At 46.4% G+C, this 24,073-nt stretch overlaps 1 protein-coding gene across 2 annotated transcripts in view; it reads right to left on the bottom strand.

Moving 5' to 3' along the window:
• The window catches only part of LOC130374966 (uronyl 2-sulfotransferase-like), a 42,443-nt gene extending 19,084 nt beyond the window's left edge, over window positions 1–23,359 (bottom strand). The window contains exons 1-3 of one of the 2 annotated variants that reach the window (XM_056581947.1): window positions 22,825–23,359; window positions 8,451–8,546; window positions 1,715–1,758 (exon numbers count right to left, since the gene is read on the bottom strand). In XM_056581947.1, the coding sequence (XP_056437922.1) occupies window positions 1,715–1,758; window positions 8,451–8,546; window positions 22,825–23,059 (375 nt within the window). In that variant the 5' untranslated portion in view covers window positions 23,060–23,359. The remainder of the gene's footprint in view (window positions 1–1,714; window positions 1,759–8,450; window positions 8,547–22,824) is intronic. The other variant, XM_056581948.1, reaches the window with a different exon arrangement.
• Between the last annotated feature and the right edge of the window lie 714 nt (window positions 23,360–24,073).

Raw genomic sequence — 24,073 nt, 5'->3', positions numbered from 1 at the left:
GTACGGGTCTCTGTGTACGTGTGTCCTAACTTGACCAGGAATTTGTCATTCTCGGCCCTCCCCAACCCCACCCCCTGTGATGTCCTAATGGGGGAGAACACTATCAACCAAAGGGTGAATAAACCAACACACAACCATATTAGATCATGTTTTTTGCTTGTTTTACTTTGTAGTTTGTTAAGTTAATGAGTTGAATGCTGGGAAAAGCGTAGCAGACAGTGAGCTGTTTGTTTGCCTAGCAGTCTGATTGCTGCGCGGCCTGCCAAGTCTCCACAGACTCCTCGGCCAATCACAATAAAGCAGGCTGATGATAAACATACCGTGTTCGCAGGATAGCACTTCCTGCTGATGATAAAAGTTAAAAACTCTAAATTCAGCCCGCTGTGTGTTGTAGAGTAAAAAAAAAACTCTCTCACTCTCTCTCTGGCCTTACGTTAACTGAAGTTTCTATGTCATTTTCTTTTGTGTGCATTTGTCTGTGTGTGTGTGTGTGTGTGTGTGTGTGTGTGTGTGTGTGTGTGTGTGTGTGTGTGTGTGTGTGTGTGTGTGTGTGTGTGTGTGTGTGTGTGTGTGTGTGTGTGTGTGTGTGTGTGTGTGTGTGTGTGTGTTCTGTATTCATTTCTGTGATTAGGGTTCTGTTGCACAATGTGCTGTTTGACCCCAGGATTCTCTCAACATCTAATAGCTGTGGGACATAAAAAGTTGTTCCTATAAATATAATGGGCTTTTACACACATCTGCTCAAGTTTTTGGTTTGTCTTTTAACTTTTAAAAAGAAGTTAGCGCTTTCAGCTAAGGCATGAGCCTAGGTGTCCGGAGGAGGTGACGGGGCCTCAAGTTAATAAGCAGCTATTGAGGCATTAAACATCTAGTGAGAGTCCATTTTCTTATTTGGCTTCTATGTGGCCATGAACAGTTCCATAGCTGTGATATTTCATTCAGATGGCACCTGCTTGGAATTCCAGCCATTTCCCCTTGTCAAGCGGTGAGCCTATGGCTACTGTTCCAGGCGAGTCGGCCAACGTAGCTGCAGACAATAGGCACTCGTGAGCAAACCCACTCCAGGCAGCCCCACAGACCGTCAACAAACCAATTGTCGGCAAACGTTTCTCCCCGAAATGTAAACTACTGCTTCAGTCAATCTATCAAAACTCAAAGAGCCTGAAGGAAACGGTGGATTAAACACAATGATTTAATAAGAAGAGTTAAACACTGGCTTCAAATAGATCAAGATTCAAGCAGGCCCAAACAAAGTATCGAAAGAAAGAAAGCATTAAAGAGAGCAGAGACATGCAGCTGGCTGAATACAAGGATCCTGTGTCAGCCCCCTGCGTGTGTGTGTGTGTGTGTGTGTGTGTGTGTGTGTGTGTGTGTGTGTGTGTGTGTGTGTGTGTGTGTGTGTGTGTGTGTGTGTGTGTGTGTGTGTGTGTGTGTGTGTGTGTGTGTGTGTGTGTGTGTGTGTGTGTGTGTGTTTTTTTTTCACTGGCGCTCTGAATCCATGTCTGGTAGAGATTGAGAGCAAGTTCGTACAAAGTTCCTTCACACAGCAAACTCCTGTCATCTTTGGTCAGAAGTGACCTGGGTTGTGCGTTGGGAAGGGGAGGGGGCTCGGAGGAGAGCAGATAGATAATATATGTGGATAAAGGACAGCCGTAGCATTTAAAGCTAAGGAAGAAGAGTGTATGGGGACTGGGGGGGGGAAACAGATACTCACTCTGGCTACTGGCGGTCCATGGTCATCCTGGAACGTGGATTCACCTGCAAAGGAACAGAAAGGAACATGGTATCAAAGACCTTGCAGTACAATTCTAGCTAAATACATTCTTTAGTAAAACTAGTTTGATTGGTAGTGCTGCTCAAATGCGGTTCATTGAACTTCTAGCTTCAACAATAGCCCAACAAACGGTCAACAGATATCAAACTGTGGTCTTCCACCGCACCCCTGCAAATCGATGTACGGGTGTGACACAGAGCACGGATGTGTCAATCCACACAGCGGGACTATCAGACCCCTCGGGACCCCGCACAGGGGGGTGGCTGAACCGGACCAGACTCCACGGTTCACTTTAAGATCCGAGCCCCTTCCAGCTGTAAGCAGATAGCCGCCCCCTCCTCCTCCTCCCCCTGCCCCCCGCATCACATCCTACTTCCCACTGGGCTTTATTTCACAATCACCCAATGCTGAACCTCACCCCAACCCCCCCCCCCCTCGCCCACACACACACACACACACACACACACACACACACACACACACACACACACACACACACACACAGTGCCACTCTCTCTGTACAGCTGCACACAGCGCTGCTGTGGATGTGAATGGAGAACGAGTTACGGTGCATTTATACAGTATATCCATCCACCACTGTGGGGGGAGCGGGAAACAATGGGTCTCTTTCAAGGACCGAGAACCCCCCCCCCCCCCCTCGGCTCCCACCAGAGGATCTGGGCGTTCTTTTCAAGCCTGCGCCTTTTCCATTTGAGTCAAATGTGTGTGTGCGTGTGTGTGGACTCCAAGCATGCAGGCCCTTTCTTTTCAACGCTAAGCCTGTCCAGACACACTGACACGCTATACTTCTCACCACCACTAGGAATGCAGAGAGAGAGAGAGAGAGAGAGAGAGAGAGAGAGAGAGAGAGAGAGAGAGAGAGAGAGAGAGAGAGAGAGAGAGAGAGAGAGAGAGAGAGAGAGAGAGAGAGAGAGAGAGAGAGAGAGAGAGAGAGAGATTGAATGAACACATCAGAAGAGAATGTATCATTGAGGAGCAGAAATAGGTCCTGCCAGAGGGAAAGTGCGAGATAAACATCACACACACATATATATTACCAGACGAATTGCTTCCCTTCTCTGGCAGAGAGAGCTTTCCTTGCGCCGCATGGCCGAGGGGAGCTGATATATGACCGTTCTGGTAGCACATTGTAAGACTTTCAAAGCACTGTTTATGCTCCCCGACTCCATAGTTGCGGCTTTGGCCTTTAGGCAATTAGTCTTGCACTCTGAGCCAATCTGCGGCGGTTTGGCCTGCTATCAGCGTCACACACACACAGACACTCTATACGTCTACAGTAAGTGAACGGAGCAAGTGCGTCGTGCATAATGAGGGTCAAGTGCAATATATAAAAAGTTGACACGCCGATGCTGATTAATTCAACAGGTGTTGAGTGTCGATGAATGGAGCCAGCTGCACTGCAAACACCCCCTTAGGTGTACACACACACACACACACACACACACACACACACACACACACACACACACACACACACACACACACACACACACACACACACACACACACACACACACACACACACACACACACACACACACACACACACACACACACACACACACACACACACACACACACACACACACACACACACACACACACACACGCGCGCGCGCGAGCGAACTGGGGCCAGTCTTCCGGAGGAGGAATGCCGAGGGCGGCTCTGGCGTGCAGATTGCGGCCAAGCGTTTGAGGTCGTGGCAGGACGGGGACCCTTGCTCCCTCCCCTTCTCCTCCCCTCCACCTTTTCCTCGTGCTCCTGGCTCTTCATCCATAATGGAAGACCCCTTACTTTCTGCATACAAACACCCCCCCCCCCCCCCCCCCCCAAACCCCACCCCTCTTAGACTGTTGCACCTTGGAGGAGGAGGAGGGGGGGGAGTTAAGTGTTCATTACTGTTTGTTTTTCACTTAACGTCCTTCTTCTCTGTTTTAGAATGTGAATAAAGGCATCACATGGCTTTATCGACGTTTCATATGCAACCCCTGTAGGTGCCCCCATAGGCTTTCAAGGGGATCGGATTAATTCCATTACTGAATACATTGGCCTGTTAAAAGAATAGACAGCAGGGGATACGTGGATGAACTGCTTATGACCGGTGAAACAGAAAAAACAGTTTGAAGCAGAAAGAATAGTTTCACTTTATCGGGACATGGTGTGCTGTCCATGAACTCCTCCAGTGTTGCCTTGGATTTAACGGAGACAAAGACAAATCCACAGCAGTGACCTGGTGTGAATTAAAGTTTATGGCCAAACCAACTCATCCCACTCCCATGAGACGGTTCATTGTTGACCCTAATGGAAAAGTATGCGACTGTAATGGCCAATCCCGGATGAGGGATTGCTCACTATGGCCTCCAACAGAGGATGGTTCCAACTTACTGTGTGTGTGCACGTGCGTGTGAGTGTGGGGTTTTACACCCAGTATCAAGTCTGATCGGTCTTCAAATCTGTTCCGAGTGGTTTAGCACATGATTTGACAACATGATTAAACTGAACAAAGAATTGATACTGTCTCTTACCTACTGGACAATAAATAGGTGAGGAACTGATAGAATACTTTGGATTAACCGTCTTCAGTGTTCCAACCTTCTAGAAATTAAGGAAATGTTCAATCCTCTTGTAGTTGTAGTTGATTTGTGAAAGTTGATCTGCAATTGACTAATGAGACTTCACGGAATGTCAAATACAACCCAGTATTTTATATATCTGATGATTTATTTTGTGCGAAATGGGTGTTTGTGTGTTTGTGTGCGTGTGTGTGTGTGTGTGTGTGTGTGTGTTTCTGCGGATGTAACGTGCCTTGTGTGTGAGGGTACTGCTAATTGGAGTCATGAGGTGTGCATACACATGTAGCTAATTAGTTAATTGGATTAGTGTGTCACAAGATCTACCGACCAGCCACTGGCAAAGGTCTTGGCACAGTTTGTTCAATTCACCCAATGCATGACCTGCCAAAATGTTTAACAAGGTTACACTTTTTAACAAAAGTGATGTTTTATCCCTTGACATAAGAAATTCAGAGGTCCTAAAAAAATTGCTAGAACCAACAACATCCAATATGTTCCATCTTAATACTAAACAAAGGGAGACATTTAATTATGATTACATGATACACCGAGGCAGAGAGAGAAACACATACTTTGATTCAACGCGAGTGCGGTGAAACTCCTATTTAAGGCCTCAAAACATTCTTCAGTGGATTTATTTCTCCTTGTTGGCAGTGGACTCCCCAGTCAGGAATGCTACATTACGTTCGTAAACATGTATTTAGAACGTGGCGTTTCATACGCCGTATGAAATTGGTGACTGTCTGGGCTGAGCGAGGGTCAAGGAAGAGACGTATCCCAGAATAGGTTTGAGATGCTGCAGACAATAAAACACACACACACATACAGGAGTAGCTGTGAGGGCTGCAGGGCTGAGAGGCAGAGAAAAGCACTGTGGTTTCTATGGCCCAGCGCGAGGTGGCAGATTCAGAGCATTGTGGACAAGTGCAATGAGATGATAGGGTTTCTCTTCACCTCTCTGATGATTCGTTTGTTAACCATATATCTTTATCGTTTGCATGCGTGCCACGCCACGGTGTGCGTGTGTGAGGATGTGAGTGGGATCACATATTCTTAGCCGTGTTTGTAAACGATACAAGTGCAGCCCGCCCCAGCTGTGTGTAACACACCCAGTCACACATCAACCCAAGCCTATAGTTTAACATCTGACCGTGCTATATTACAAGCCTGGCTCTACTAAAATAGAGGCCATATGCAAATGAGGTAGTCGGTGAGCATAAACATTTGATGTGGTTCTGTGTGTGTGTGTGTGTGTCTGTGTGACCATGAGTATATGGATATATGTATACATTTTTTGTGGACGCTGTGTGCACGTAGCTTTGCATGAGTGTGTACGTCTGTGTGTGTGTTCGTGTGTGTATGTGTATGTGTGTGTGCGTGTGAGAGTGTGACAATGTGTGTGCATGTGTATGTGTTTATGTGCATGAGTTTGTGTGTTTTTGTGCATGAGTTTGTGTGTGTGTGTGTGTGTGTGCATGTGTGTTTGTGTGTCGTGCACATGCGTGTGTGAGCGTGTGTGGGTGCACGTTTGTGTTTCGTGCACACGTGTGCACACTTGTGTGAGCCCATGCGCGTGTGTGCACGATCGCCGTGCACACCTTTGTGTGTGAGCATGTGTGCATGCACATTTGTTGTGTGTCTTGCACATGTGTGTGTGAGCGCGCGTGTGTGTGTGCGTGTGTCGTGCACATGTGTGGGGCACACGTGTGTGGCCAACCAAAAGCCTTTGATTCCAAGTGCGGGAGTGGCCCCCTTCTATTAAGACTGGTGGCTCGAACCATTTCACTAATTACAGAGGGGGAGCCAGGCTAAGGGTCAGGGTATCCACCCACTGTGTTCTGCTCCACGCTTCCCTGCAGCCACCCTGCTGCAGTAGCGGTCTCCAGGGTCGGCCCTCCCCCGGGGGGATATAAATACAAGCCTCCGGCCTGGCGCTCTGTTATTGCAGGTGCCCTGAGGGCCCCGGGGGGACGCAGGGCCGGACGGCTCAGCGACACACGCAGACTCCGGAGCCCATTCCATCAATTCTCCGCGTGAATGAAATGGTGTGAATAAAATGCGAAGAGAGTGGCGGCGAAACCACGGTGCGCACACAAATAGAAACATGTGGAGCCGGTGAGTAAACGATGAGGTGTGTGAGCCTGTGTTGCTCGCAGAAGCCCGGTGGGGGGGGGCAGTATTGAAGGGGCTATAAAGTGCAGAGGAGGTGTTGGAGGGAAACACTCTGTGGCTCGCAGAAGGGAGAGAATAAGCAAAGGCTGTCTGGAGGAAAGGCAGGGATGGAGGGAGGGGGGGTGGAAGAGACACGGATGTTGACAGGAGCTGGTCGACCGAGTACCTCACTGTTTAAAGTTGTAGAGTGTGATTCCCATCCCTGAATGATGCAGGCAAATATAAATACCGTTTGGGGTGTCAGCAAAATAAACTAAATCTACTTTGAGTTCCCTGGAAAAACCCGTTTGGAAACGCCGGAAAATACCAGCGGCAACAACAACAACCACCGTAACTAGCAGAAACGACGGTTTGAAAAACGGTGGAAGGCGTCTCTCTCTCTCTCTCTCTCTCTCTCTCTCTCTCTCTCTCTCTCTCTCTCTCTCTCTTCTCTCTCTCTCTCTCTCTCTCTCTCTCTCTCTCTCTCTCTCTCTCTCTCTCTCTCTCTCTCTCTCTCTCTCTCTCTCTCTCTCTCTCTCTCTCTCTCTCTCTCTCTCTCTCTCTCTCTCTCTCTCTCTCTCTCTCTCTCTCTCTCTCTCTCTCTCTCTCTCTCTCTCTCTCTCTCTCTCTCAGGTCGCCTGACGCTCAGACAGGATGAGCTGCTGAGCAAAATCAGCGGTCGGGAAAATTGAATTGAGCGAGATCAAACGGATCACACGGAGCGAGCCCGGATGAGGCCAGGGCCGGCCAAGCCACGTGAGGTCTGGTGAACTCTGTCACCCCTCCGACAGGAACCAAAAACCAAAAATGTAAAAAAAAAAATGAATTCCATAAAAGCCCTGGCCTGGAAGAGCAGCCCACAGAGGTGGAGTTAGACTCAGGGCTGGGTCCAGCGCAGGGTCCAGCCCCCCCCCCCCCCCACGGTCTCTACGGTCGGGGCTGCTGCCAGCCAGCCGGAGAAGGACCACATTGTGAGACACTTTCCCTTTTTTGTGTCTGTACGTGTGTGTGTGTGTGTGTGTGTGTGTGTGTGTGTGTGTGTGTGTGTGTGAGGGGGTTTGTGCGTAATCCATATAGTTTAGGGGGGTACACACTGTACTGCTTCCAGCTCTATTCCAATGCGTGCTCTCTCTCTCTCAGGCTCTCTCTCACTCTTTTTAGCACAAATTTTTCCATTGAAACGGATCCACAATTTTTGTTTCCTGGGATCTGTTGCACTATGACGGAGGGGGCTCAACGTGCAGGACCAGAAACGGCAGGGGTCAAACACAAACGCTGCTCAAAAATAATGACTCCTTAGATATTCCAACGCCAGTGAAACAAGGGTCAGAAAGACCATTTAGGCTCCACAGTTTCATTCCTCGTTATCATTTCCTAGAGAAGGACTTTTTTAGGGGAAATGGCATGAAAGTAGAAAAGGTATAAAATATATTAAAAAGCTGGATTTTGGTAATGTTTTTTAAATCTATAATACTGCTCTGCAGTCTTCTTATTGACTTCCATATACAATATAATGAGGGAAAATATATCTTAAAAAGTACATATTTGCCATATGCATTTCTCCAGACATATTGCCCTTGAGGTTGATACATGGGAAACTGTAGGAGACCAGTGCAAAATAATAATAAAAAGACCCACGCTTATTACAACAATAAATAATGATCATTATAATAAGTGTTGCTTGCATTGCAACCACACTAATTATTATTATTTGCAAATAATAATTACAATAAGAGTGGCTTGCTTTTGCAACCACACTTACAATGAGTATAATAATAACATACTTTATCATAGTGCTTTGTTTAAATAACCCATTTCCTTATCTACCATGCAAACCCCTAAGCCTCCTTAAGAAACCAGTTAAGGAGGTTAACCCAAACCCTAACCCGTTTGAACGGAGGCTGTAAGCTTCCTCTGCCTGGGTAGTTACCTGAAGTCGCACAGTGTGGCGGGTGCTTCTTTTTAACTTGCTGCGGCTGTCCGTTCTGACTGACCAAAGACCTTCCCGGCCAGGCAACCATTGAGTCTTCAACGACAAAAAGAGTACAACAGTCACCACACAGGTTAATGTTCATCACTGAGACTTCAATGAATGCTAACAGTGAAAATCTTGAAAAGCAGCTGCCATCAAAATCTCCCATGAACCGTATGAATCCACACACCTCTCCCCTGATGCTAAACACCAGCCCAGATGTGCAGCCAAGTCTCACCAGGCCTCACACATGCATGGTGAAAATTACAAGACGCGGTTATTTTCAGTTTTGACGGCATTGCATGCTTTCCATTTTGAATGCGACTAATAAGGCACAGCATGCACGTGAGACTGCAGTTCAATAAGCAGACATCGCCTTGACATAATGTCCTCTTCTGATCACTCACCAAACGTCTGAGATGTTGCTATAACGAGATGTACGGTTGAAAGAAGATGAAGTTAAGTTATTATTGCGTTTTCTTACTTTTCAAAAGTATGTTTTTTCCTGAGAGCATGAACCAACGTCATAAACGTCCAGCCTGTCATTGAGTGGAAAGGGGCAGCATAGACGTCCTCACTTAGCGCTGAGCCTCTATCAACAGTGCCACTCCGCTGGCCCCGAGCCCTAACCCCCCGAGCCTTATTCCCCCGCTCACTGAAAATGTTGCTTTTAGTTGTCCACAACACAAGTTCCATTTGGTTTCTCAATGGGCTGCCCGGAGCTTTTCCATTCTGTCTTCCCTTTCATTGACATCCATCTTCACTTCCAGCCTTCACTTTTTCCAGCCAACTGGCGTTCAGAACCAAGATGGCGGCGAGTTGAATAAAACCTATTGGTGCCATGGCGTTCTCCATGGCGCCCGGGGTTGTCACACCTGCCTGTCGGTTAACACATTCTGGGCGATGATAGAGTCCCCACAGACAGTTTTCTGCTATCACCGCTGTCTGGTCCGATGGGCGTGGCTCATGGCTGCTCACTGTTGGGTTAGATTCATAATGCATGTCTGACCTTCTCTGCTGCCACTACATTACCTTCCAGCATCTTGAAGCTGATTGAAAATGGTTGCAAATAGTCAGGGGTCCCCCCACTCGCCCACCCACACACACACACGCAGAGACGCACACACTCTCCCTAAATATAGCACACACAGACACACACGCACGCACACACAGACACACACAAAAACTCAAAATATATACAAACAACTAGACCAGAAAAAGTGCAGCAGCAGGGACACACACACACACACACACACACACACACACACACACACACACACACACACACACACACACACACACACACACACACACACCACACACACACACACACACACACACACACACACACACACACACACACACACACACACACACACACACACACACTAACTCCTGCTGCCAATTCCAGTGTTAGGAGCTGGTCACGCTCCTGAATGAGAGAGAGTAAGGAGGCGGAGAAGGAGGGAGGAGAAGTTAAAAGGAGGGAAGAGGAGAGCCCTTCATCCATTAAGCAGCTGGGTGGGGGGCTCTTGGGGGGGGGGCTGTCCGGGGGGACGCGTGAGCGATACGCAGGTCATCCCGAGTGGCTCTAATTATGTAACGATGAAGAGATAGAGTGGGAGAGATGGAGGGGAACACATCTGGTTAACATAGATAAAGGTGGAGGAGGAGGGGGGGGGGGGGACAGAGAGAGAGAGCAGAGAGTGGTGTGGGGAACACATTGATATCAATCAGGCTCTCCAGGCTCCCCGAGAACATGAGGCTCTGCAATATCTGCCATTGGCCGGGTCCCCACTGGCTGGGCAATGATTTTAGCAGGAAGCACACACACACACACACGCACACACACACAAGCAGGTAGACACACGTACACGCACACACAAGCACAAGCACGCGGACCAATACTTTATTCATACAGTGAGTCTCATCCAATAAATAGATGACTATAACCGAATTTACTGAGAACGACTAGAATCTAGTAGCCTTCTATACATCTCATTGAAAAGACCCCCCCCCCTCCTCACCCGAGAATACACCGGCCCTAGGATACAATTATGGTTGAATATTGGTTAAATACAAAGTTAATTTAATTTTGTTTTGACTGTAACCACAAGCATACACTAATTGGAGGGAAGAGGACTTAAACGGACACTTACAGCTAGCTTTGAGTCACACACACACACACACACACACACACACACACACACACACACACACACACACACACACACACACACACACACACACACACACACACACACACACACACACACACACACACACAAACCACAACTCTCCTGATGATGATTCAACTAGGGCAGGCAGAGGCCACACATTGTAGTTCAACACCGCTACTCGTAGCAGGGAGTTAATATAAGCATGGGAGGGGTGACCATGTTGTCATGGAAACCATTTTGTTTAAAAGGATTTTATAGTGACTGTGACTAGAAAGCCAAAGGAAATCTTTCCGCAACTTTGTCAAAAGCTAATTGGTTCCATAAAAGGTTTGCCCGTATACCTCTAATTCAGCTAATGCATCATCATTATGATCACATTTAGGAAAGTATTTATTCAGAGTTATTTCTAATCACCATGTTGGGCAGACATCGTATTCTTTCCAAACCATGAATCCTGTCTGCCCTTTCCCCAATGTTTCCATACTCAGCGGTACTGTCAACATAAACCCGGGCGAACAATGTTTGTGCGTGTGTGTGTGTCTGTGTGTCTGCATGCCTGCCTGTGTATGGGTCGGCACGCCTGCGTATTTGTGTGTGTGTGTGTGTGTGTGTGTGTGTGTGTGTGTGTGTGTGTGTGTGTGTGTCTGTGTGTGTGTGTATATATGTGTGCGTGCATGCATGCGTAAATATATATTGTGTGGGAAGAACACATGCCTCTTCTGTAAAAATTCAAAGCATAGATTTAATAGAACAGAATTTAGATGTGACTTACTTATCCGTGTACCTAGTCTGTGTGAATGTGCGTGTGCATGGGCGTATTTGAATGCACAGGCAAAAAAAACCTCTAATTACATGGTGGATGGGGGTGGCCATCTAGCTTCTGTGCGCGGCTGGCCTGCTACATAAATACACGTGTGACAGGAGCCGGTCGCTGGCTGCACTTGTCTCCCCGCAGTCCATCTGTAGCTGGAGCTCCAGAGGCTGCGGCCAGGCGGAGCCACCACTGGGCTGGGGGGGGGGGGCGGGTGGGGACCGTGACCACGCTATTGTGCAGGCATGCAGTCACAGAGCCTGTTGGAGAATAAGCTGTGTAGGGTGTGTTGGGGAAAAGAAAACACAAACGCGGAAAGTGTTTGTGTGTGTGTGTATGGATGTGGGTCTATGTGTGGGTGTTATTTTCGTAGAGAATTTTTGGTTATGATATACACACACACACACACACACACACACACACAAACACACACACACACACACACACACACACACACAGATGTACATCAACACTTACACGCACAGATAGCTCATTGTTTTCCGCACTAGACTTTTATTTTCAATTCTTGCTTATTGAGGTGCCAAGCCAATTAAATCGTCTACAGGTCATGTGTTAAGCACATGTGGGAGTAGGCGGCTGGGAGAGACCCCTGATCACTAACAGGGACCGCAGACAGTGCAACGTGCAGAGCATTTGGCTTGCACACACTTAAATCTATTGTGAATCTACATTCTGAGGCTGAGTCACACGTGGGGGAGGGCGAGAGAGAGCAAGAGCGAGAGAGAGAGAGAAAGAGAGAGAGCGAGAGAGAGAGAAAAAGAGAGAGAGAGAGAGAGAGAGAGAGAGAGAGAGAGAGAGAGAGAGAGAGAGAGAGAGGGAGAGGGAGAGGGAGAGGGAGAGAGGGAGAGGGAGATCGCCTTCTCATTGCCCTCTCTAGTGACTACACTTTCTCCCAATCTCTTCCGAGAAACTCCCCAAAACCCTTCTTAGCCGGAAAGTGGAATATTGAGGAATTTTGTTGTTGCCGCTTGGACGAGGTAATTGATCAAACATCTGGCTGTAGGACTGTTAACATGACATTTAGTTTCGAATTATTATCATACCCTCAAGTTGAACAAGAACAAAACATCTATCACAGAATACCACTTTCTTATACATGGGATGTAAGCAACTGTTTAAATATGCGAGGCATAGAGACTAGATTGGTCATTAATTCAGGCTAATAGCCCTCTTTATCATGTCACAATTATCACACACAGAAACACACATGCTCTCGCGCTAACTCTCTCACACAAAGGCACAGGAACGCGTGCACGCGCGCACACGCACACACACATGCGCTACTCTCTCTCTCACACAAATGCACAGATACACATGTACACACACACACACACGCACCCACGCACGCACACACACACTCTCTCTAGTACTGCAAGGTCTTGTTACACTCCATGTCAAGCTTTGTTCAGTTCTAACACAACAACGAGCAGTGCTGACATCTCTCTGCTCTTCCTCCCATTGCTCTGACACGATGGATTATAGACATGTATAATGGGGTTGCATTGTGTTGGGAAGGGGAGTCATTGTAAGCAGGTGGAGGTAATTGTATGTTAATAAATAGGGCCACAACCAAATTTGAATGAACACAAAGATGGCTGACAGAGAGAGAGAGAGACGAGATACACCAGGAAAGATGCTGGGAAGTGCAGTTTAAGCACTTCCCCCCCCCCCCCCCCCACACACACACACACACACACACACACACACACACACACACACACACACACACACACACACACACACACACACACACACACACACACACACACACACACACACACACACACACACACACACACACACACACACACACACACACACACACACACACACACACACACACACACACACACACACACACACACACACACACACACACACACACACACACACACACACACACACACACACACACACACACACACACACATTCTCCTCTGTTTTAAATCTGCAAAAGATTTGCAGCTTTCACTTAGAACATGGAATCTCCGCCATAAGTACAACAGTAGAGCAGCTATGGAAACAGAACACTTCATAGACAGTCTCCTCCTCTTCCTCCTCTCTTTCTGTTTCCTAGAAGGCCCCTTTAAACCCAGAGCTGTTCATACCACACCAGAGATCCTTTCCACTCAATCCCAAGCCCAATGGCTGTGTACTTCTTTATACATTGGGTTGTTGTCTACTCGATAAACAAAACTATCTAATAAACTCTAATAAACTCTTGAGGTGATGCATGGCGAATCAAAGACAAGAGGATCTGCAGCAAAGTGGATGTGTAACGCATTAACTCAGTGCACAGATAAAGTTGGACCGAAGAAGAATGGCAGATGTCTTTCCTGGCAGCGAGCCTCTGACCATCGCGTTCAACTGGAGAGCAACTCCCGGCGGCTTATGCTATATAAAACTTTAAAGTCGGCCACAATGCATATTACAAAACTAGCAACTAGCGGTTTTAACGGCATGGGCTGGCCACTGTATATTTAAGGCCCTGTGGGGGCTTCTATTTTGAAAACCACTCTATGTTCTCTTCATAGACTTGAAATGAGGCAAGCAGCCATGGTTGTGGTGTGTCATTCAGCACTCTGTGTAGATTACTACTTCAGTCCTTTAGCATACACCTGTATCTCTTAAGTGATACACTGAATAGGGATTGGGAAATTGACACACCGTGTTCAAGTTTAGATATTCACTGCCTCTGCCCGGGAGTTAGACTTAAGGGGCAGGTATAGGGTGCGAGGCATCTTGCAAATAAAACACATTGTCGACGGGTAGGCTGAGGAAACTGCGGCTGGTAGTCTTGCTAGGAAGAGAGTGCCAATCTCCCAAAGTGAAACATAATGAACCCAAATGGAAACCGTCTTAATTTTGGCAAAAACAAGACTGCCTCGAGGACTGCCTCCTCCGCCAGTAGCAAGGAAACACACGCTCGCAGACGGCGTTTCTGGGACGTGATCCTGTCAGTAAACAGCGGAATGCGGAGCATTTTAATACCCTCCTCGGTAAACAAACGGCCCCCAGCGCGCCAAACTGCACCACGGCTCTAGAAGGAGGAATTCATTGAGAGAGGAGAGCGACAGGGTAGGCTCAGCAGCCGCCACACACTAAAGCTGCACCGCCTGTGGACTGGTCCGACTCGCACAGAATGGCCTTTTGTCTGGGATTCAGTGGTTTCTATAAAATGATCCGGTCAAAGCAGCAGGAGGAAAAGTGCAGTATTGAATACGTTTTGGCAAGCAGCTCTCTTCTGGGGTGTAGCTGATCCACTATTGATTGTGCTGGGTTGTTCTCAGCCTCACTTGGAAGTGGCTTTGGACTTTAGGGAAGCGTCTGCTAAATGGGAACATTTGTGTGCTAGAGGGAAGTCTTGCTCACCCTGGCAACAAAAGTATTCATTTATGGGATGTGCGTAATTCTTTCTATCATGTATCAAGAAAACACCCATAAAAGTAATTGAAACGATAAAATAGTTGTCGTCCTCCTTATCATTCAGATGGAGCCCTTGTTAAACCAAGACACATTAGATACCATAGCCCATAGGAGTTCATAGTCTGACTGCATGAGAAAAAGGAACAAGGAAATGGCCAATTGTTGAAAATGACACTTGTGCGTTATTGCTTGTAAAACACGTGTTGCCAATATCCCAGTGTTAACTGGTTTGGAATATGTTTTTAGTTAGTACACCTAACCAAAAACATAATATTCCAAACCAGTTAACACTGGGATATTGGCATGGCTATGCATGATCTTGCGTTGATAATACACGTTTTTTGTTTTTTTAAGGATTTGAATGATATCCTTACCACTTTATATTAGACATTTTCCGGTTTAATGTGGTGAATGGTGCAGCGTAAATATTTAACTTAATGTAGGGAGGGGCAGGGGGACAGGCTGGCGAAAGTGATGGAAACCAAACACCTAATATAGATGATTGGGGTGTGTTGTTTAAATGCTGGCTTTGGCTTTTCCCCCTGGGGGGCATAAGGGATCTATTAGGCATAACAATGTTCCCTGGTGAGGCTAACCACGGCTATTAGCTAATCAAAGGGTTGTCATGAGATGAATGATTCCAGCTCATTTGAGCGGGCAAAGGCAGTGAACTTCTGGAGGAAAGCATGTAGCCCACTGAGAAATGACAGATGTAATTCCCCCTCTGTTGAGCTCCATCAGACTGAAAATGTCTTACAGTACCTTCCAACTCTATGCTGTATGAAGACAAGGAGGAAATATGTTGCATAATCAAGGCATTCAAAAGTTGCACCGATTGCATCCTATAATTTATTACGATAGCTATCTATCCAGCGTCTTGGATACTCAATGTAATCATTTTAACGAAAGCTCTTTAATATTAAGTTTATTATTAATTAATTATGTGATAATTTGGCAGAAACTTAATTTCTTTCTGCCAAATTTGATGCCGACCACAAACGTGCTGCTTTCTATTGTTTTAAATTTAGCTTTATGACCCTGACACCCAATTAGTTAGTCGGCCAAAAAACACCAGGTAAACAGCTTTCATGTGGTTTTGCCACGGCACAGAAGGGGGGGTTATATGCTATCCTGGTCCAGGGATAGCTACCAACTAAACTGATTGCTTTGGCTTTTGGGACAGGAAGTGATGTCAGCTGGAGGACTGGCTTTCCTTCCTCTGAGTTGTTGGTTCATTTTTATGCAATGCCTAGATGCCGAAACATCTATTAAAACAAACAAATAAAAATACTACCTAAAGAAAATTCTCACGAACACAATGGGAAGTCCTGAAGCAATGTGTTTTCTATTTGAGATTTGAAACTTGTGATTCACTGGGAGCAAAACATTGGATTGACTTTGTGTCAGGGTTGCCAGCTCTGCATAAATGGATGATGCTGAAAGGCGGTATTGGGTAGAATGGAACCGGTATTTTTCCATGTGTCAAAACAGCCCTCGATACTGGCAACCCTGTGAGGGATTTTCAAATATATGGAGGGACAGTTTGAGTGGAAGCAGCCTTATTTCCATGGTAACCCTGCACCCTCAGCAATGAAGTCCATGTCCCTGACCCAGCGGTGTCCAACGCTAAATGTGTCGGATTGATTCACAAAGTATGACTGGATTAAATAAAAGCATGTGCGTCTTAATATCCTCCAACAGGAAGCTTGGCACAAGCACTGTGTGTGTGTGTGTGTGTGTGTGTGTGTGTGTGTGTGTGTGTGTGTGTGTGTGTGTGTGTGTGTGTGTGTGTGTGTGTGTGTGTGTGTGTGTGTGCGTGTGCGTGCGCGTGCGTGCGCGTGTGCGTGTGTGTGTGCATGCGTGTATGCATGTGTGTTTGTGTGTATTCTGTCTGGTAGCAAGTAAGCTCGTGCACGTTCACGTGTCTAATTAAGGGTCAATATTTATTGGAGCCCCATATTGGACCCAACAATCACGGGTGGGGTCCTCCGAGGGGCCGACCCGGCCCCCAGAGAGGCTGTGTGCCGTCACCAAGTTGACATTTATGGCCCCGCGGTCACCATGGCTCGGGTCAAAGAGGGTCTCCAGTTCCTTTATAGCGGTAAAGTGCTCCCTTATTGTCTGAGGGACCATGTAAAGTCATGGTTTATGAAGACCCCCAAAATGTAATTTTCCACTCCATCTAAATAGCCTGGGTCCTAAAACAACGTGGGCTGGCCTCGCTGCTGAACCCGCCACTGAGGGGCCGTTTATTTAAACTTCCTTTAAACCTCCTGAGTTTACTTAAAGTAAACTCAGGAGGACGGCCAGGTAAATTGCAGGCATAACTTCAGCTGATCCTTTTAGAAACTTAATATATATTCGGATTACAGATCACACCTGGATAGCAGATCACTATTTGAGCTCATCAATGTTGGATTCACTTTTGGAGCGAAACATTTTAGTTACTTTTTGTAAGGCTTGCCAGTAGTGATTGACTACGGTACATGGTCACAGTGATCTCACACAGTGATCACAGATCACTACGGTACATGGTCACAGTGATCTCACACAGTGATCATAGATAACTTGGGTATTTAGTGACCGATGGGCCTTGATGCTGTCACTTTTCATAGTGTTACAATGTCTGGGGCCAAGACACAAGTCCCACCTAACAAACCGGTTGGCCATGTCTGCTTCCCATTTCCTTTAAATGTTTTTTTTTTCTTGACCTCAATTTCAAGCTAAATCTGGGCTTTCAATTTCCCAATATTCATCTTTATGTTTGTCTAGTAAAACGGCAATAAAGCAACCCTAAAACACCTTTGTCCATAAAATGACTCTTAAGTCTGAATCTATAAATAACTCTCTGCATTCCAGGCCGTCAATATGGAAGTTAAAGTGTTAACATTATGGAGAAAGTGTTTTTGAATGAGAAAAGTGTGATATACCTATCTTAAAACAAAAAACAAGCATCCTTATCTAATCCCTAAAGCAACTTTGCAGTATGTGCTTGTCCATGTGTTTGTGTGTGTTTGTGGTCATGTGTGTATGTGTGTGTGTGTGCATGTACAGAGGTCTGTGCGTGTTGAAGTGAGAGACTGGACAATGGTTTATTCAATCTTTTGAGATGTATAGTGGAGGAAGAGATATGGTTCTCACAGCATGCCGACCTGCACTAAAACACACACAAACAGACACCACCACACACACACCCTGAGTAAGACTTACATAAGCATGGAAGAATTCAATGTTTTTACTGGCGAGTGGTTGGCAGCAACACAACATATAAGCGAATCACTAATTGCGGCAGGGTCACATGCCACGCGCCCCCTTTGCTGACCTGATTAGTCTTCCCTGCTGCGAGGGCCACAAATTCATTCATTCAAAGGTATTTCTTATATTTCTTATCTTGTTTATTCCCCGAGTTTCATCCAGCAGTGGTAGAGCGCCCCTGCAGGAATACTAGTGCCAATGCATTCGGCGCCGCAAATGTTATTTGTTGTATTTATAAACACATATTTCACAGGTGCCCCCCTACCCCCACCTGACAGGGTGGAGCTGGCCTAAAAGCCTCCTCCAGTGCAGTTCTGGTTAACGCGGCGATTTGTTGAGTGACACCCTCAAACACCCTCACCTCCCCGCTGGCCGTAACAAAACAGGCTCTGTTCCACTCCACAGTAGGCCTACCGTCTGACACACACACACACACACACACACACACACACACACACACACACACACACACACACACACACACACACACACACACACACACACACACACACACACACACACACACACACACACACACACACACACACACACACACACACACACACACACACACACACACACACACACACACACACACACACACACACACACACACACACAAAATCCACCCGTTAAGTTCACTAACACACAAAGACACCCTAAACGCCGGCAGAAATTCTCACCTTCTGTCGTCCCCGCCACCCCCCCACCCCCCCACCCCAGAGCAGCCAGACGCAAAACGGCGACGCAAAGTCAATAGATTCCCTGACCAATAGACGTTCGTCAAGAACCACAAGCTTGCCCATCAAACAAACACACACACACACACACACACACACACACACACACACACACACTGAACACACACACAAACACACACACACTATATGCAGGGGTCCCAGTAGTTAATTAAACTTTTTATTAGAGTCCGGAGGAGAAGCTTTCCAACTACTCTACCAGACATACCTGGCCGATTTAGTCTCAATATCCAGAGATAGAGCGAAAGAGGGAGAGCGAGGAACGGAGAGCGAGGGAAGGAGAGCGAGGTCTATTCTATTCAGACTCTTTATCAATATCTTTTCATTGGGATACCCTTGAGAGAACACACTATTGCCAAATCACAATTTAGTAATGTCATTTACCAACAGCTTCATCACAGTGAACATCAATTAAAACAATACTAGTATTGCCTCTAAAACCTTTTCACAGATCCTTTCCTTTCCATCACTTGAGGACAGAGGAGAGTGAAACACCTTAAGGCTTTAGAATATAGGTTCTGATAGTCTACCAATCAGTGGCGCCAACTTCAGGTCAACATTGGGGGTCATAAATATTTCGTTCAAATGTGTCAACCAAAAAGTAGCTATTTCAGTATTATTTATCTGTAATTTATTTGATTAATTCCAAATTCTGGTTGTGATGATCTGAAATAACCAGTGGCAACTGGTCATTAGGGGCAAGTGGGGCTCGGCCCCACCTACTCTCACAAGAAAAAATGAAGAGAAAATGAAAATGAAAAAATATATATATATAAAAAATATAATATATATTTTTTTATATATATAAATATAAATATATTTAAAAAATAATCTCCCCAGAAAGTACTATAAAATAATAAGTTCGGCGCTTTTATTTAATTTTTAGGCCTGCTTCTTCCGGCTGAGTTCTTCTGGAGGGGCAAGAGGGGCTCTAGCCCCACCAGCCCAATGCAATGTGTATTGGACTTGAAACATTGAAATGCGCATGCTCAGAGTGTTTCTCTGTTGAAGTGGACGGAGAATATTTTACTTCCTGGTGGGGCTAGCCCCACCGAGACCGCCATGGACATATATGGTTCGTTCCACTACATCGTAATTTCGTTTTTCACAGTTCATTGGCTGTAGGGTGAGGCACGTGATGAGTCATGACTCGAGTGACCTCTCACCTCACCTCACGTGCCGCGCGCAAGAAGTCCGGTAGCGAAGAAGAGAAGGAGAAGGATACATTTGCTAACATACATGCCAGAGGCACACAAACGAAAACGAATCGACAACATGAATGTGGTAGATCATCTATTGGAGCACAGATTTGAGACCCTTAGTCTGGAGGAAAAATTAGAGGTAAAACAACTTATGTCTTGTGCTCTTCAGTCTATTTATGTTTTTCCAGTCTTCCCACTGCTGGCCTGCGCCTTGTCGTGGTGGAGTGGGCTTTAAACCAAGACAGGCCAAGTCCTGGCACACTCGATCATTCGGCCTGAGCGATGTCATGTGTTCTGAGTGACAAACATCATCCAGACCAAGATTGAGTGAGTGACAGAGTGAAGTCTGAAGATTAAGCTTACTACCATGTGTATTTAACGTCATATGTAACCTCTTTATGACATCAAATCATGTAAAAGCCCAACGTTGGGCGGTCTCCACGGGAACCCGACGATATCATGAGCCTAACAATGTGAAGTTATTAATAAGGTCAACTATAACTTTCAACTCCACCCAGGCCTGAGACCCCGTGGTGCAGCGGAGAGAGCACACGGCTCTAGGCCCTGGAGTTCTGAGTTCAATTCCCGTCAGTATGTCTCAATGCACTTTTTATTTTCAAAATTTGCTGGTGATTTGACATGTTCAATCTCTGGCGACTCCTTGCAACGGCATCAGCTGCGCTGCAACGACCAGTTCACACAGTGCTAGAACTTTTCCCTTGCGACGTTCCAAAACAGTCTCGTTGCGAGACCAATCTTTGGTCTGAACTGGGCTGTTGTACACGAGAACCATCAAAGTCCACTCTGACCGCCATTTTGGGAGACGGGTTCAGCCGTGCACACGTTCTGCTCCACTTTAAGTAGAGCAGACAGACACTGATGGAAGACCACTGAAGGATCCGCCTGAAGAGCCAAGAGTGACGGGAAGAAAGCGCTGAACTGTGTTCTCCCCCGGAGAAGAGACGCCTCATATTTGTATTCCATTTCCCTATTATACTGACCATATTTGCTGAGTGGATGAGTGTGTTTGTCTGTGTGTGTGTTTGTGTGCGTGTGTGTGGTTGGGTCTGTAAATGTTAGAAGTGTAAAGTTTGCCTCTCCAACACGCTCAGGGTTTGTGTGTGTATAGTATGTGTCTGTGTGTACAGTACGTGTGTATATATGTGTATGTGTGTGTGTGTGTGTGTGTGTGTGTGTGTGTGTGTGTGTGTGTGTGTGTGTGTGTGTGTGTGTGTGTGTGTGTGTGTGTGTGTGTGTGTGTGTGTGTGTGTGTGTGTGTGTGTGTGTGTGTCAGAGAGCGATTGAGGAGCAGAGCGCTTAGCCAAGGTGTTTGAGTTGTGAGAATCAGAGTCACGGACCAAACAGATTTCCTTGCGTGCGTTGGGCCGTGTGTTCACAGATTATGGGGGGCTCAACAGTGCAGTACAGTGTCTCCGCGGCAACACTGTACACGTTCTCTATCACCAAAGCCCGAGCCAATTTTTTTTTTTCACACAAGGTTTTCTTTCAGGAATCAAATCGCAAGTTCAATATGGAAAATACCAGCGTCATATTCAAGCGGATAATTTAGCGAACTGAAGAAATCTTGATGCAAGCTGTCAAGGGACATTGGACTAAATCAAATTGAATATTTTACCCTTTTTGGTCAATATTATGAACTGTGTGTGCGCCTGTGTGAGTGCTTGAGTGTGTGTGCGTGTTCGTGCGTGTGTGTGCAGGAAACACACACCGACCCGAGGGATTAGTGACAGACTTGGTGAGTGACTCATTCTGTTCCAGATGTTTATCACGTCATAAAGGCCTCAGAAACCCTGTAAGAAGTAGGTAAGAACACAGCTCTTTCAACGACACACACACACACACACGCATGCTCTTTCTAGCTGCCAACTTAATTCCAGCTGTGTCAGCCATGTGGATAGGAAATCACCTCCACACTTGATACTGCATTTAGACCTGTGTGTCTGTGTGTGTGCGCGTGCGTGCGTGCCTCCAGAGAACAGAGAGACCCAGCTTGGAACTTCCAGCTTTAAATCACATAGGCCTGCTTGCACCCACATTAATCCGGTTCACACGCCTGCGTCTGTTGCACCAAGTTCAATTTGAGCAGTACATTATCCAAAATGTAGACCCTTTTACATTCTGAATTTTGTCACGGTCAGCAAATCTTCAGCAAATTGCTCGATTCCCTTGTAGATTACAGTACAACAACGACTTGGCACATGCACGCATGCACACGCAGGCACTTAAGAACACGCGCACCCACGCACTCACACGTACGCGCACGCACCACACAGAGTGGAGATGTCATTCATAAGCAACAGAAACAGGTCTCACAACGAGTTTTGCAGTTTATTTTACATGGTAAACCACAGTGCTGCTGAATAGATGGTTAGATCGAAGCATTTACGCGGCTAATTCAATGGCATTGTTTGAACTAATAACACGTGATAAGTAGCCCTACTCCAAGTAGACAGGAAGAAGAATGCACGTAACCAGTATCATATCCCACCCATTACTTTCGGTGTGACAGTAGCCTTGGCCGTCAGTGCAAAGAGTCTAATAAGGGCTTATTAGATTTCTCGTTCACCAATACGAGTACCTGTACACACGCAGGTCTCATGTGCATCCACCATTAATATTGACACATCCACTGAATGGCAGCCAGGATAAGTTTCTCACCTAGATACTGTCGGATGTCCAGCAGGATTGTAGGGGGTCCTCCGTTCAGCTGGTAGACCAGTGACCCGAAACAGAAGAGGAACAGCGTGGCCATGCAGAAACCATAGCCTCTCAGGGAGAATCGCAGGGGCACAGCGGAGAGCCAGCTACTATACTTTTTGTTGTTCCGATCTCTGATGTGGTTCTGAGTCTGGTTGTTGTTAAGGGGACTGCTGGGGAAATTCTTCATCATCATCTCCTCCTCACAAAGCGCCGGCGCTGGAAGCGGTAGTCACCCATCCGCTTGCGGAAAGTAAAACTTCTTCTCGTTGCTCTGGTATCATCTGAGCCACTGAAGGACACCTCTTTATGAAACGCCAGGCAGGGTTCCCCCCCCCCCGCTTAGCCGCCACGAGTTGTTTGCGCTCTCGCCGTTTTTCCGCTTCGGCTCGGTTCTTCTCGTCTGCGCTCGGGACGACTACTGATACAACTCGAGTTATTACGAGACCATCGTCCTGCTTGGGGATTTTCTTTAGGGGGGTCGGCCAAAGTGTCAGATTACTAAACGTGGAGGAAAGAACTTCCACTTTATGGGATATTTTCGTTTTTGTAGTGTTAATGTGTGAAACAGCGCCCCCCCGCGGGCGCGACACAACCGTTGTTGGAGGCTGTGGCCTTGAGTCTTGAAGGCAGCAGTGCAATTTGGCTTCATTGGATAAAGACATTCCATCGGAGTGTTGTTGAGATCTGCAAACAACTACAAATTAGTACATTTGTAGTTGTTTGCAGTGTGGCATCGGCCAGGTCTGTTCAACCTCATCCTTATTCTGGATCATCATCATCTCTATTACAGATACAAACTACATTGATGGCTACTTTTTTTATTATGGACTAAAATGTTGGGTCCCCGGTAGGTTGTCCCACAAAAAAGTTTGCATTTGAGGATGCCTTTTACTTTCTATACGCCCTTAAGTGTGCATTTTATCTTCATGTCGCTAAATCAGACTCAACCCTACAATTGAAGGAGGCCTGCTGCACTCAGTCCGTCCATGAAGTCCCTAAATCCTTTCAAGCCCTACACAGGGGCTTTCCTTTTTCTCTAAGTACTTGGTCAACAAAGTATTCAACCTGAAAATCACAATCGTGTTAAACAAAACATTAATTAGCTCACAAAATACAGGCCTGTGGAGGGTAGTTATCTTCTTCTCCCCAGCAGTTGATAATGGCAGCTTGTTCTCTATTTCAAAGCTGTTGCTCTTACCTTAATTAC

Source organism: Gadus chalcogrammus, chromosome 21 (assembly GCF_026213295.1).
Source record: "Gadus chalcogrammus isolate NIFS_2021 chromosome 21, NIFS_Gcha_1.0, whole genome shotgun sequence".
In the NCBI taxonomy this organism is placed as follows: Eukaryota; Metazoa; Chordata; class Actinopteri; order Gadiformes; family Gadidae; genus Gadus; species Gadus chalcogrammus.
The sequence above is the reverse complement of the archived record's forward strand: the minus strand, read 5'-3'. Positions and strand labels throughout refer to the sequence as shown.